Source organism: Carcharodon carcharias, chromosome 4 (assembly GCF_017639515.1).
Source record: "Carcharodon carcharias isolate sCarCar2 chromosome 4, sCarCar2.pri, whole genome shotgun sequence".
Classification (NCBI taxonomy): domain Eukaryota; kingdom Metazoa; phylum Chordata; class Chondrichthyes; order Lamniformes; family Lamnidae; genus Carcharodon; species Carcharodon carcharias.
In genome coordinates this window covers 62,301,454-62,316,772 of record NC_054470.1, presented here as the reverse complement: position 1 = coordinate 62,316,772, position 15,319 = coordinate 62,301,454, and the positions used below count along the sequence as shown (strand labels likewise).

Sequence of the window (15,319 nt, the reverse complement as noted above, 5' to 3'; positions counted from 1 at the left end):
AATTAAAAGCACACCTGAGCATGGATCAAACAAGTGTCAATGGTGCAGTAAAACAATATTAAATGTATATGGAGTTCCTTTTAAAATGCATTGAAATAGTATAAAGTAAACGTATATACTCCTACACACAGTCACTGGATGTGACTGAGTGGATGTGCCATTGAGTGTGAGCACTATTCAGTATGAGCACTAGTCTGAACTAGTGACAGTTAATTGGGGCCTTCAGTGACTCAACTTGTAGACAATAAAGACAAACTTACATCAAACATCACTAACCCTTGATTAAAATCTATGCAACTTAGGAGAGACAATAGAATTTATTAAAAAGTCATGGCCAACATTTTCTTCCCTTTGGGGTGGATGTGCGAGAGCCAGCGCGGGTGGACGGGCTCCTGATTGGTGCCTCCAGTTGGGGGCATGCCGCCATTTTATGTGGGTGGGCCAATTAAGGCCCGCCCAGCACTGTGCGCTTCCTGTATGTGCGGGTGGGGGGTGGGGGTTTGGGGGGAGGCGGGGCGGGATTCTCTGAGCCAGGGGTACGCTCTTTCGCACATGCGCTCAAAAGAGCACACAGATCTCACTGAGGCAAAGTGCCATCTCAGGGAGATCAGCTCAGGTTTGAAACATCGAATAAAGATTAGAAAAAAAACTGACATGTCCTCTCATGTGCCACTGTCACATGAGCTGGGACATGTCAATTTCTTTTACTTAGGCATTTAATACAAATTTTAATAACCTCCCATGGATGAGGTTGCATGTTTCTTCGGAAGCCCGCCTGGGCTCCTGGCCTGCCTGCCAACCTTAAAGTTGGATGGGCAGGTCCATTGACTGATTCGATTACTTTATTAATGACCTTAAGTGGCCGTTAACAGGTCGGTGGGCGTGCAGCCGAGTCAGCTGCGTGCCCGCCGACCTGAAAATGTAAAAGATGTTGGGTGATGTCAGGACGCTCGCCCGACGTCACCCCGCGACATTTTACGTGTCGGTGAGCAGGCCCTGCCCCCACCCTGCTTGCCGACCGGAAGATGCAGCTTCATAGATTGTTCATACTTGGAATAGACTAATATCACTTGATCTTTCTGTGTTCTAAAGTAAATAATGGCCCTCAGGTTACTGACCTGACCACAAGTGTGTAATACCCTTAAGTAATATAACCCACTGCAACTGTCAACTCAGTACCAACATAATTATGGAGAATAATCTAAACACAAAAAACAACACTGGACAGGATGGATAGTGTGAGCTGCAGATCTTACTATGCTAACACCTCCACCATGATAACTTATTATTCCAATATGTACAGTACAGTATCGTAACTCTGTTGAGGTAATTCTAAGCATATAAATAACAAGAATGGAAACTGAGATGCAAAGTTCAATGATGAAGTAAATATTCTTAAAGTACACATGAACCTGGTCATATGAAATAATGACACAAGTAGGACTTGCACTAGTGTAATTGTGAACAGTGTGAGTTCTCTGTCAATACTGACCCTGTGCTCCCTCTCACCAATTCACTTCGCACTAAGAATCCAGAAACTCTAATTATATAAAGGGTTTCTCAAGCTCTGAAGTGGAGCAGTAGGCAAAAGGTGGGGCTTGTGAACAAGTGCCCACCAGCAATCGGGGTAAGGCTGCCAGTGCAAGTAAATTATTCACAGTGCTTGACCTGTCAAGATAAGAAATGAACTGCACATTTCAATTTCAACCAGGTTTTAGCACCCATAATAGGCACCACTTCAAACAGTATGATCAGGAAAGGCTCAACCAATGTAACTGCCAGAGTTAACGAAAATGTAGCAGGTGTTGTTAATTAACTTTGAATAGGCTTGTCCATCTTTTCTCAACAATCTTCTTTTCTGTGGAAAAAAATAAATTTGTTAGTAACAATGGAATGCTGGTTTTAAGTTTAGGGGTACTTCATAAATACAAAGCCCCTTACAGTAAAAATAATGCACAATGTGTTAGATTTTTTTATCCAAAATGAAAGTATACCGTTGAGAAATCTTCTTCACCATCTTCTTCACCCAAGGTGCACTTGGATCCAAACAGGTCTGTCTTCCTTTTTTAAGAGTTGCACTGAAAAGAAAAGATCAATATTAGCTTTGCCTCATGATTTGGGCGAACTGAAAATAGTGCAGCTAAATATCTCAATTTTTTCCAAAGCTATGAAGAAAGTAGAGATTTTGTGCCAATCTTTCTGCTCTTGTTTCATGCTGTGCTTTCCCAACCAGGATCATTAAGGACGGAACTGAGACAGCACATCTTCCACACGTGCTTTTAAGAAAGTTATTTCTGTTGAAGCTACTTACATAATTTCAACTTGGGGACAGTGTGGACCACAAGGTATGATTTCAATCTCCTTCATGTGCCTTGGGGAGATGAAGTCAGCTGTGGATCTGATGCATTTACAGCGCAGATCCATTTTCACCACACCAATGACTCGGGCTGCACAGACATAAATGTCAAATGTTAGGATGTAATTCTATAGCTTTTCATAATCTGTTCCATAAGCTACTCATTGCAAAAACTTCTTCCTACATTATGAAACACGTCAGCATTTACACCAGTTTGACTGTTAAGAAGTAACATGCTGATAGAAAACAGGAGCTTCTAAGCATCTGCAGGATTGAGCTATAGCCCATGGTTCCATAAATCCCATATAGAAAGCTGACATCATGATTCCCATTAATCTGTAGGTTCTGCTACCAATGCTGCACACAGATCTTAGTGTTTTCACGCAGGTCTTAATTGCCACCAATAAGGCAACAAAATCAAGAACAGCCCTTTCAAACCTCCAGGCTTTAACAGGGTGAGATACAGCCAATATTACATAGAATAGAAGATTTCCACTAACAGCCTTTACTGTTCAGCAAGCAAACAAAATGATTAGGACACTTGACAAGCAAAAATAAAAATCTCTTACCATCTGACAAAAGTCCAGAAAGCATCAGGACAGTTAATACACTGAAGGTAGTTCTGCAGTTCATGGTTTCTTTTTTCAGTGCTAGTTATACCGACTCAGGCAATTCTCTGCTTCTTTGCTCTGAAGTCGTTGAATTTATATCTTGGCTAGTTTAGCAATCCAGGAGTTTCCACACATTGGCCCAGATCCAAAGGGGGCAGTACAAACATGATTGAAAACTGCTGCGGTATTCACAAATATGAGTAAACTTTATTTTTTAATTTATGCTTATGTTTTACACCTACTGCAACAAACATATTCAGGTTGATTGTAAAATTTGCAAGGCTAAACTTTGCAAAATTGGTTAAACTGCTGGTGCAATTTTCAAAGGAATGGCTTAATTTCCGCGAAATATAAGCAAAGTACCCTGGATGCTGGAAATCTGACATATAAACAGAAAACGTGAAATAACTCAGCAGGTCATGCAGCATCTGTAGTGCGAGAAACAGAGCTAACTTTTCAAGTCCATAAGACTCGAAGAGGCTCAGTAGGAGTCATATGGGCTCAAAATGTTGGCTCAGTTTCTCTTTCCACAGATGCTGCCAGACCTGCTGAACTTTTCCAGCATTTTCTGTTTTTACTTAATTTCCATAACTTAAGTTAATTACTTAACTATGATTAAACTAATATGGGCCCCAAAGCGAAATGTCTCCATTCCAGCCACCTGTATACTGATTTGTAATACAGAATTAATTGTCTTCTCATGTGCCCTGTCATCAATTACAGCCCTGTCACAATATGGATTGCTGAAATTACTGTATGAGCAGGTTTCCTATAATCCAGCTGAGCTGGCGGAAATGCCAGTGTTTGTTGTTTGAACCAAATAGTTAAAGTGTGACAGGAGGTTTGGCACTAACTGAAAGTGTTCATTATGGTCCAGAACACTGCTTGCCAACCTTTTCCCCTTTTTAATGCCTCAGACTTCATGCGACCCCAGAGAGAAAATTGGTGAGGGGTGGATGAGTTGTTGAACGGGTGGGTCGGTGAGTTGTGAGTGGTTAATCCTAGGGGGTTGTGGCAGGCGTTTAAAGTTGCTGGGTTCACCCTGAAAAAAGTGAAAACCCACTTTTTTTTTACTGTGGCTTTGGCAGGAATCAGGCCATCGAGAACAGACAATCAAACCAGGTTCACTGACCGAAAAGCAACATTTAAAGGGGCCTCACAGCTTTCAAAACTCAGTCTGAGCTCCGCAACTGCCATTGCTGCCTTGGAGCTTGTGCCCCCAAAACCTCTTCGGATCTCGACGCACAGTTTGTGAACCCCTGGCCCAGAGTTAGTGGAGCGGCACATCCGTGAGCATTGATTTTATTTCCCTTTAAGTTGCACCATTTTTGCACCGCAATTTGCTGCAACTCTAAATTTATAAAAGCCTACTGAGGTCAACAGGTTGTCTGGACCTTAACGAAGAATGGAACCAACAGTTTATCTCCTTTAATAAAAAAAATACAAATAGAGAAAGAGAAAAGGTGAACAATGGGGAAGACTATAAGGAGAATTAGAGTCAAATTAGGTACAGGAAGAGAAATATATAAAGAAGGTTATGTATTAAGAGAGGGAGAAGAGTGACAAAGCAAAAGTAATTTAAAAATATTTTTAAATGCCTAGGAACCACTTGCCATCTGCAGGAGTAAGATGCCAAAGTTTCAGTTGTGCCTTTTCTAGCTCTCCAAGATTAAGTTTCATCAACTTTTTAATAAAAGTCCTTACAGCACAAAAATCAAACCACTTCCTGGCTCTCATGGGGTGGATGATTATGAGATTGTGTTTATGCATTGCAGAGTGATGGAAATCATTCAGAATGCTTATGGCATTCCTTTTCCTTGCCAGAAATTCCATGTTTTTGTCCCATACTGCTGGTGGCAGGCACCCTGAGTTTATTGTTACTTCTCCCGCAAACTCTGGGCTATGCATTGAGAATTGGAGTTCAATTTTTTAAAACTTAAATTTGGAATTAAAAAACTGCCACCAGTAAAAGCTGTCAGGTTGTGGAAAAACATGGAACTGGTTCATTAATGTTAACGTTTTGAGTCCATATGACTCTTCTTCAGAGCTTTTAGCACTCGAAACGTTAATTCTGTTTCTCTCTCCACAGATGCTGCCAGACCTGCTGAGTTTTTCCAGCATTTTCTGTTTTTATTTCAGATTTTCAGCATCTGCAGTGTTTTGCTTTTATCTATGGCTCATTAATGTCCTTTGAGGCTGGAAACCTGCTATCCTTACCCAGTTCAACCCATATGTGACTCCAGATCCCTAGTAATGTGGTTGACTTTTAACTGCCTTCTGCAGTGGCGCAGGAAGCCATTCACACTAGAAAGGAGCAAAAGAATAAAACTGAAGGCACCACTCAGCTGCAACATAGACCACGAATTCAGATACAGCAAAGGCTGTAAGACAGCCCTGTCAACTGTGCACAGTCCTCCTTAATAATGTCTACCAAAGTTATGAGAGATGTCCCACAGGCTAATCCAGCTTGACATAGCCATGCTCGTTGAATCACACATGTTAACCAATGCCCCAGACTCCTCCATCACCACCCCTGGGCCTGTCCTCTCCCATCACCAGGACTGACCCTGTCACTGTGTCAAAATCTTGATAATTCCTCCCTAATAGCACTGTGGTTGTACTTACACAAACTACAAAGTGGTTCAAGACAAAAGCCCCCAAGAACCTTCTCAGGGCAATTATGCTTACTGCTCAGTTTTGTAGATTCATAATGCCACTTGGAGTAAACTGAATTAGCTGGACATTGATATCAAGGTGGTGGAGCCATGAGGAGGAGGCCAAGTAGAATCATCCATTTGGTGACTTTGACTGAAGGTGTCTGACAAAGTACCACATAATAGACTTCTGATGAATTTTAATGACCGGGACTTAGGTACACAGGGCGTAATTTCAATGTTTACAGATGACATGAAACTCAGAAATATAGTAACCAATGAGGAGAATAATAACAGACATCAGGAGGGCATAGACTGATAAAATGAACAGACACATGGCAGGTGAATATTATTGCAGAGAAGCGTGAAGCATTTCAGTTGGAAGAATGAGGAGAAGTAATATGAAGTAATCGTACAATTTTAAGAGGGGTGCAGGAACAGGGGAATGTGGGGCATACATTTTTGAAGGTGACACGACAAGTTGGGAAGGCTGTTAAAAAGAATATAAGATCCTTAGCTTTATTAATAAAGGAATAGAATCCAAAAGCAAAGAATCCTTTATAAAACATTGGTTAGACCTGGATTATGATGTTTAATTAGGAAGGATGTCAAGGATTTTAAGCAAGTACAAAGATAGGGCAAGGCACTTTGGGGAGGCGGGGTGGTGGGGGAGCAGAGGAAAGAACAAAAGGGAAGGTCAGTTATTTGGTGGAAAGCAGAAGTGATTAAGTGATCTGCAGAACCATTACCAGCACTTACAGTCCAAAAGAAGATGGCAGCAAAGGTCTGAACTTGTTGAGTTGAATTTTGAGTCTGGAAAACTGTAAAGTATCTGATCAAAAGATGAGGTACTATCCTTGAGCTTCTGTCGAGCTTCATTGTAATAGTGCAAGAGGCAGCAGATAGAGAGGTAATGTGACAGTGGGGCAGAGAATTAAAATGGCAAGCGACTGGAGGCTTAGGATTTTACTTGTGGACTGAACAAAAGTGTTCAGCAAATCGAACCTGTGTTTGGTCTGCCCGATGTACAGGATGTTGCTTTATGAGCAGCGAATGCAACTAAATTAAAATGAGTACATGCAAATTGATGTTGGACCTGGGAGTGTTTTGGCCCCTGGATTGTGGGAAGGAAGGAGGTAAAGGGTAGATGTTGCACCTCCTGTGTTTGAATTTGGAGGTGCCATGGGAAGGGGGAGGAGTGTTGGGAGTAACTGAATAGCGAAGCAGGGCGAGATGAAAGAAATAGTCACTCCAGGTGGCTTTCAGGGGAGGGGAGAAAAAGATATGTTTAGTGATGGAAATGACAGAGGATGATCCACTGAATACAGAGACTTTTGGGGTGGAAGGTGAGAGTAAAGGGAACCCTACTGTGGTTCTGAGGTGGGGGGAAGGGGTTAAACCATAATGTGGAAATTGGGATGGAACTAGTTGAGGGCACTGTCAACACAGTGTGGGGTGAATTCTTGTTTGAAGAAAAGGGAAACATATTGGAAGCACTGGTGTGGAAGGTGGCATCGTCAAAACAAATGCAATAGAAAAACTTGCATTAATATCGTGCCTTTCACAACAACCAGGCATCCCAAAGTGCTTTACAGTCAATTAATTAATTATTTTTGAAGTGTTGTCACTGTCATAATGTAAGAAACATGGCAACCAATTTGAGTACAGCCATCTCCCACAAACAATAATGTGATAATGACCAGATAACTTGTTCAGTTGATTGAGGGATAACTATTGACCAGGGCTCTGGGGATAACTCCCCTGCTCTTCTTCAAAATAGTGCCATTTGAGTGCTTTTATATCCCGCTGAGGGCAGACCAGGCCTCAGTTTAACATTCATCTAAGAGACAGCACTTCCAGCAGTGCAATGCTTCATCCGTACTGGAATGCCAACCTTGATTTATTTTGTGCTCAAGTACAGGTATGGGACATGAACTCACAATATTCTATCTCAGAGTCACAGCCAACAGAAGGCAGCAAAGCTGGGAGAATGGAGTCCTCACAGGCAATGGGTGGGAGAAAGTAATCAATTGGGTAGCTGTGAGAATTGGTGGACTTATAGTTAAAATTGGTTGACATCTATCTCTAGAAATGAAAATATAGAAGCCAAGAAAACAGGGGAGAGTTACACCTGGTGAAAGTGAGGGAAGGTACAAATTAGAAGCAAAGTTGATTAAGTTTGCCAGTTCAAGGTGAGAACAGGAAGTGGCACTGATACAATGCACTGGAAAAAGAGGTAAGCTGGGAGGGGGATCTGAGTAGAATTGGAGAAAGAACGTTTCATCAAATCCATGAAAAAGTAGTCATGGCCAGGAGCCAAATGGCTTCCCACAGCGAAATCTTTTGCTTGAAATGAAATGAGTTCTTCAACATCATAACAAGTTCAGCCAAGAGACAAATTTAAAGTGATTAGTCAAGGATTCGGAGGCAGTTTGAGAAAACATATTTTCGTAATATGTTGTGATCTGGAATGCATTGCCTGAAAGGATGCTTGCAACAGAAGAGAATTGGACAAATACTTGAAAAGAAAAAAAATCCTGGCTATGGGATAACAGCAGAGGAGTGGGATTAATTGAGCAGCTGTGCCAAGAATGGGCATGGACATGATCGACCGAATGACCTCTTTCTGAATCAATATGTGATTCAGTGATAAGTACTTTGTGCACTGGAGTTCATTGAATGTCTATCAGCATCTTCATCTGATCATGCATGCTGAAGGCAGTGATATTGGGAAAGGGAGATGGATTTAGGTGAAAAGGAAAAGTTGAAAAATTATATAGAGACCTGTAGTAAGAGGGAGAGAATGTAATGAAACCCATGAGTAGGGCATCCCTTGCATTTCTAAGTAGTTGATAACTTTACGAAAATCTTGCCTGTCCCTCTGGGTAGGGTTACAATATTTCATTCTGCATTGCAAGTGGATCTGGTGCACTCTACTGTTGCCACCTCCTGCCATGTCCTTTGATTTATCATTTTGGCTACCTGACAGTTGTGACAAGGAAGTAGGAGCTTGCAACATCTCCTTAACTTCTTGCAGCAGGATTTCAAGAGCCCAATCATGAAAGCAAAGGAACCGTGTCCTGTTGCTGCCCGAGATTTCATTGTGCGTGGTAATACAGAAGATGCTCCACTGAACCACGCAGGCTCATAATTTGCAAAAAATATGTCGGGGCAGGCAGGCCACGGAAATCAACATTAGAGATGGGTGCAGAGGAAAGTCAGCCAGCCCTCATTTCCTTTGACCTTACCAGAGCTTTGAATCAACACGAAAACTTGGATGGCCTGCACATAATGAAAGGTTGCCACCTCTGCCCTGTACACATCTATAAGGAACACACATGTCCTGCACATCTCTAGCCAGTGCACACCTGCATTGTGTGCCACTTTGCCCAGCTCAGAAACATGGGTGGGTTTACTGACTTCTAGGCACAGAGTTTGCCAGCTGGCATGCAGCATTAGCCAGGAAGTTTTGACCCCTTAGCAGTCTGAGATTTGTACAGATCTGCTGTCTGATTCACAATCACTGGTAGCATCTGTGGAGAGAGAAACAGAGTTAACGTTTCGAGTCTGTATGACCCTTCTTCAGAGCATGTGGACAGAGTCATGCGGACTCAAAATGTTAACTCTTTCCCCACAGATGCTTCCAGTCCTGCTGAGTTTTCCCAGCACTTTCTGTTTTTATTTCAGATTTCCAGCATCTGCAATATTTTGCTTTTGTCGCTGTGATTGATGTTCATTCCAATGTTGACTCTATGAAGAGACGCCATTAAAGTCCCAATGTTTTCTGATTCATGCATTATAACAAACAAACACAATGAGAAACAGCAGCAGCTTTTCAAACACTTGAGACCTTCTCTTTTTTGAGCTTGTCATACAAGTGGGGATGTTCCATGCCTGCATTGGTCGACGGTCACAAAACTCCAAAAATGCCCATTATTGTCATTGAGTGCTTCTTAAATAAAAAACGCTTTCATTATTTCATAGTTATTTGCTCATTTTTTCAAAGTTAAACAGACTGAACATACACATTGCATAGTGTGTGGTGCAAGCAGTCTAGTGCCCTTCACTTTCAGCATCTGGCTGCTCTGCTACACACACTGTAACTTTAAGCTGTGGGCTCTCAGTTCCTGCCGATTTCCACTTAGAAGGGAGTTGGGCCTGTGTCAGGTGATTTGTGATTTGGGTAGGATACCGGCCCAGTCCTTTCAATATTGGTTACAGATCTGTTTTATACAACCTGTGTTGTGTAATTTACTGTCACCATTAGGTGAAGCTCCTAAACATCAATAGTCGATTGGAAATTCTGAAGCAGAACTGTCACCTGAGAACATCAGAACATACAAATTAGGGACAGGGGTAACCAAATGATCCCTCGAGCCTGCTCCGCCATTCAATAAGATCATGGCTGATCTGATCTTGGCCTCAACTCTACTTTCCTGCCTGTTCCCCATAACCCTTGACTCTCTTACAAGTCAAGAATCTGCCTATGTCGGACTTGAATATATTCAGTGACTCAGCCTGCAGCCCTCCAGGATAGAGAATTCCAAGATTCATGAGCCTAAGAGAATAAATTCCTCCTCATCTTCATCTTAAACGGGCGACCCCTTATTCTGAAACAATGGGCGGAATCATCCCAGATTTGCACCAAGTGTGGTGGCTGGTGGGACAAAGAACATTTTACCCACCAGCTGTGATGGCGGCTTTTCGTGCTGTATCATCCCAATCTCACTTTATTAATCATGCATTCCCAGGAAACACGCCATTTCACTGGCGCGCAGCCTTCGGTTTGCATCTCCCTGCCCCATTCCGTCACCTCGCCACTTCCTCACACCAGGTGCCATATTTAAAGTGCACACCTCTCAGTGCTTCCAGCCCAGGACTGCTGCACGGGAAGACATGGCCCCAAAAGGCAAGACAACTGCAGCCCCTGATGCATCCCTGGAACACCTTTTGGATGCCATTGAGGCCTGCCATGATGTCCTCTACCCCTGGTCTGGAAACAGAGGGGCAGCAACATCACCAATCAGCTTGGGAGGCAATTGCAGCAGTGGTCAGTGCCAACACCCCGAAAGAGGGTGAATGATCTCCTCTGTTCCGCCAGGGTAAGTCACTCTTCTCATCACTCTCAACTCACACACTCACAAACCCATCACACACCCACAGGTATCTCACTCACTGCCAGTTCTAGGGACATCACCATTCACTCTCTCACACACATCTTCATTGTCCTCATCCTGTCCATGGCACCACTCACCATCCACACATGCCAGGCATATTCACCATCTGGCCTAGCACTTGTCCTGTTAACACTCTCTCCATCTGTCTTCATGCCTGACAAACTGGCTCACAACAAAAGAGAGAGGTCACAGACTGGTGGAGGAATTCCTAAAATCAAATTCCTCATGGACTTTGAAAATAGAGTCATTCAGCTGGCCGGCAATGAACTGGACCATTCCTGTGCTGATGGTGAGGTTGGTGTTCTGCCAAGTGAGGATCCAGTATTGCAACATCCATGAGACAACCATATTGGGAATGATGTGTCCTGTTTCACAGGCCACTGCTTTGCATTAATTATCTCTCTTTGCGTTTGCAGGCACATCTGGGAAACAGCTGAGCGGGTCCACAACCCAGGTCCTCGACCCAAGCCCCAAAGACACCTCAGAAGAGGAATCTGCTGAAACTCTCACTGAGGACCTGTCACAGCACTTACCCACACCTTCTACCAGAGCAGAGAGATACATTTCAGTGGGACCAAGCTTCAGAGTAACCTTGGGATCACGGTCTGGTGAGCACATCACACTGTCAGATACACAGCAAGCGGAAGCAGGGACTTCTCAGTTTTCTGAGACTCAGAGGACTGCTGGAGACCAGAAATGAGTCCAAGTCAGATGATGAGCCTCTGGATTCTGTCATATTTCAGTTGCTGGAGCTGCAAAGACAAGGTCAGGAACATCAGGAAGGGATGTCCACTGCACTCCTCAGATTGCAAGGCACGATGGAGGAGTCCATCCACCTTCAGTCTGAGGATATAGCACTGGCATCCCAACGCAACAAAGTCAACACTGGTAGGATGGCGGCTGCCATGGAGACCTCGGTCCTGCTGCGCGGGATGAACTCCATTGCTGATGCCATAGTTGGCCTCAACAGTGTCAAATGCAAGAGGGATGCAGGCAGCTCAATCGCAATCCAGCTTCCCTTTCTCCTCAAGGAGTCAGCCAGGTGCCCTTGGGCGCTCATAGGGAGGAGGATCAGCAGGTGCATACTCCAGGGCCATTCTCCCAGCTGACTCTGGAAGCGTCCGGCCCATCAAAATCCCCTCTTCCTGTGACCCCAGAAAATTCAACTCCACAGGCCAAGGAGGGTGTGACTGCCACACCACAGTGCCTGAAAAGTAGGCCGGGGCCCTCCAGGTCTCAGGCCTCCAAAGGACATCCACAAATGTAATCTCAGACAGGGTTTAGTAGTCAGTGGGTTGCCTGCACTCTCGCTGTGGATGTCGGGGGTTGCCAAGATGTAGCAGCAGGGTTAGGAAGGTTAAGATGATGTAACTCTTTCGGGCTACAAACAAATAACCTAAATTAACAAAATCAGGAACAAAATAAAAGGGAGGGGTTGAACTTGAAACAACAGTCATAACCCATTTTTGCAATTTCTGTGTTTTGAGATGCAGGCTTTGAATTCAGTTGAAATAAGACCACCGAGTCTCAAGAGGTTTTTTATAAAACTAAATTAAACATTTATTAATACAAGAAAGATTGTCAATACATACATACATCTAAAAAATTACTACTATTATAGCTACAAAAATCCTCTAATTTATCTGACAGTTAAAGCAACAGTAAAGCTTACAGATTTAAAAGAGACACCTGGCAGAGCACATCCTAGACAGTCGCATTCAAAATGAGTTTCTACAGCTCTGGGTCCTTGCAGACAGCAGCCTGAGGCTTCTCTCACTTGTTAGATCTTTGATGTCTCTACCTTACACACCATCTCCTTTCTCCTTTATACATATCTTTCTCTTTGAAGGTAAGTTTTCCATTGTATCACTAGACTTTAACTTAACCTCTTCTAACAATAATATCCTTTCATCCCCCCAATTTTATTAGTGAGCTGAAAAATAAACATAATTTTTGACGTCCTCTAGCTAGGTGTAAGATTTCACCTGCAGCCTTGAATGGTTTCTTTTAACAAATGCAAATTTACACTTTACTTTCTACCCTCCTTACGTTTAGCTAATTAACATCTCAAAACTACTATACATCAAAGCACTCAGACTGGCTGACTTTAATCCAATTAAGACACATAGACACACACCTAGATACAGGCCCCACTAGAACCTTATTTTAAAATAATTTCCAATGACATTATTATATCTTCTTGATACGAACTTTAAAGGAAACATACAAACATTAAACCAAAGTGTGATTAAGGGGGTCGATAAAACACCCCAGTCCCTGTGGTGCCCACCGGGCATGGAAGGCCTCAACAGTGCCGGCGGACAGCTGGTGCTCCCTCTCCAGAGGCACCCAACTGCGAATGTAGCCACGGAAGAGGGGCAGACAGTGGGGTCGAATGACCCCCTCAATCGCCTGCTGCCTGGATCTGTTAATGGCCAAATTGACCAGGCCCAGGAACAGGTTCACGAGGAGGTCTTCCTCCTCCCTCCCGGCCCCCCTCTGCACTGGGTGCCCATAGATCTGGAGCATGGAGCTGAAATGTAAACAAAACAACAGTAAAAGGTTTTTCAAGAAACTAAAAAGGGTCTGCAGCCTACAACAACCAACATACACATGGTCCATGGACTCCAGGAGGCCGCAAAAATGCAGGCGTCTTGGGAGTCCGTGAACCGACACATCCTGCAGTTGTATGGGACTGCTGTGTGCAACACCCTCCACCCCAGGTCCCCAATAGAAAGTGGGGGGACACCTCCGTAGATAGCCCCCCACTAAGGACCTCCACTGCTGGACGGCAACAAGGCACGCCAGGGCATGTCTGGGAGGGCAAGGTAGTGAAGGGCGTGCAGCAGCAGCCCATACAGGGAACCCCTCCACACCAGACTATAGGAGAGCATTTCCATGAGGCGACTCAGGTTGCGGATCATCAGCTCCCGAGGGAGGGTTTGCGGCTTGGAGCCGGTGTGGAATTCCGTCCAAACAGGGGTACGCTCAGACGGAAGACCACCGCGTTACCTACGCTACCTTGAGACCCAGAATGACGTCAGAGCCGAGCACGGTCATGGACGGCATTGGCTGTGACCGGATGTCCACTGATACTCGATGCATCAACTCCTGTGGAATCATCCAGCCCACTCTTCCACCACATAGCACATCCCAGATTCTGGTCACCCCAGCAGCTACAGCCCTCCTCTCCGCCAGCCACCGAAAGTGGCGGAGGTGCGGATTCCTGAGCAGCAGCTCTCTGATGATAGCTGCTACTCCTGACGGGGGAGAGCTGTGCTGCGAAGAGACCATGTTCCAGACTTTGATCAGGTCCTGGTAAAAGACGGGCAACGCCTGCAAGGAGCCACGAAGGCCCCTCAGGTCTATAAACAGGAGCTCACGTCATAATTCAGGCCGTGCACCTGACGGAAGAAATGCGTCGTCAGGGCACAGCATCTGGGAGGGGGCTCAACATAAAGATATCGCTGCAGGGCCTGAAGGCGGAAAGTTGCCACCTGGGTGCGTAGGCACAGCTGCACCTGACCGCCCTCCCTAAGCGGGAGACTCAGAACCTCAGCAGTGACCCAGTGCAACCTTTTGTCCCGGAAGAAGTCAATGAGCATTCTTTGGATTTTTGTGACAAAGTCCAGGGGAGGGGTCAAAGTGACCAGCCGGTACCACAACATGGTGACAATCAGCTGGTTTATGACCAGCACTTGACCCCAGTAATAGAGCACTCGGAGCAGTCCTGTCCAGCGCCGCAGGCAAGTGTGACTTTGGCCTCCAGTTCCTGCCAGTTTGCCGGCCAGGATTCCTCAGCAGGGCAGAGATGGACCCCTAGGTAGAGGAGGCTGGTCCTGCTCCAGGTGAAAGGCCTAAGCTCCTTGGGTAGGGGATCCATTTACCACTGACCGACCAGGAGTCCAGAACGCGTGTCCCAGTTGATCCTGGCAGAGAGCACAACAGAGTAGATCTCCTGGCACTCGCACATCCTTTGCAGGTCAGCCGGGTTGGTGAACATGAGGAGTACGTTATCGGCATAAGCCAAGAGGACCACCACGATGCCTGGGTACAGAAGTCGGATCTGGGCAACGAAATGCTTCCCAAATCCAAATGCTCGCAAAGACCCGAATAATATTCGTGATCCACCCTGTCGAATGCCTTCACCTGGTCAAGAGACAGGAAGGCGCTCGACAGACCAGTGCTCTGGGAAAAGTGGATGAAGTACCGGACCAGATGGGTGTTGTCAAAGATTGTCTGGCCCGGGACAGTGTACGGCTGGTCAGGGTGGACCATGTGGTCCAGCACGGTGCCAAAGCAAGAAGACATTGTTCTGGCAAAGATCTTGTAATCCATGCTGAGGAGGGAGACCAAGTGCCAGTTTTTAAGTTGGCGGAGATCCCCTTCTTAGGCAGCAGGGCAATAACTGCATTCAGGGCAAAGGTGCATCTCCCCAATTGCGATACTCTCCCCTAGGACCACCCCCCCGCCACACCCCCCCCCCCCCACCCCGCGTAGTCACTCCCCAGGATGTCCCAG

The 15,319-nt window shown here is 45.0% G+C and overlaps 1 protein-coding gene across 1 annotated transcript; it reads right to left on the bottom strand.

Moving 5' to 3' along the window:
* Window positions 1-702: 702 nt before the first annotated feature.
* LOC121277329 (interleukin-8-like) lies at window positions 703-3,064 on the bottom strand. Its single transcript, XM_041186662.1, has 4 exons — window positions 2,926-3,064; window positions 2,312-2,447; window positions 1,995-2,078; window positions 703-1,858 (listed from the first exon to the last, which is right to left on the bottom strand). Exons 1-4 carry the CDS (start codon window positions 2,987-2,989, stop codon window positions 1,843-1,845), a joined length of 300 nt encoding a protein of 99 aa, XP_041042596.1. The 5' UTR covers window positions 2,990-3,064; the 3' UTR covers window positions 703-1,842.
* Window positions 3,065-15,319: the final 12,255 nt, after the last annotated feature.

Excerpts from the sequence above, each read along its gene's own strand:
- LOC121277329 (XM_041186662.1), bottom strand. The coding sequence starts at position 2,989 with ATGAACTGCAGAACTACCTTCAGTGTATTAACTGTCCTGATGCTTTCT. Across the intron at positions 2,448-2,925 it reads TTCTGGACTTTTGTCAGATG|CCCGAGTCATTGGTGTGGTG; the intron begins GTAAGAGATTTT and ends ATGTCTGTGCAG. Across the intron at positions 2,079-2,311 it reads TGTCCCCAAGTTGAAATTAT|TGCAACTCTTAAAAAAGGAA; the intron begins GTAAGTAGCTTC and ends TTTTCTTTTCAG.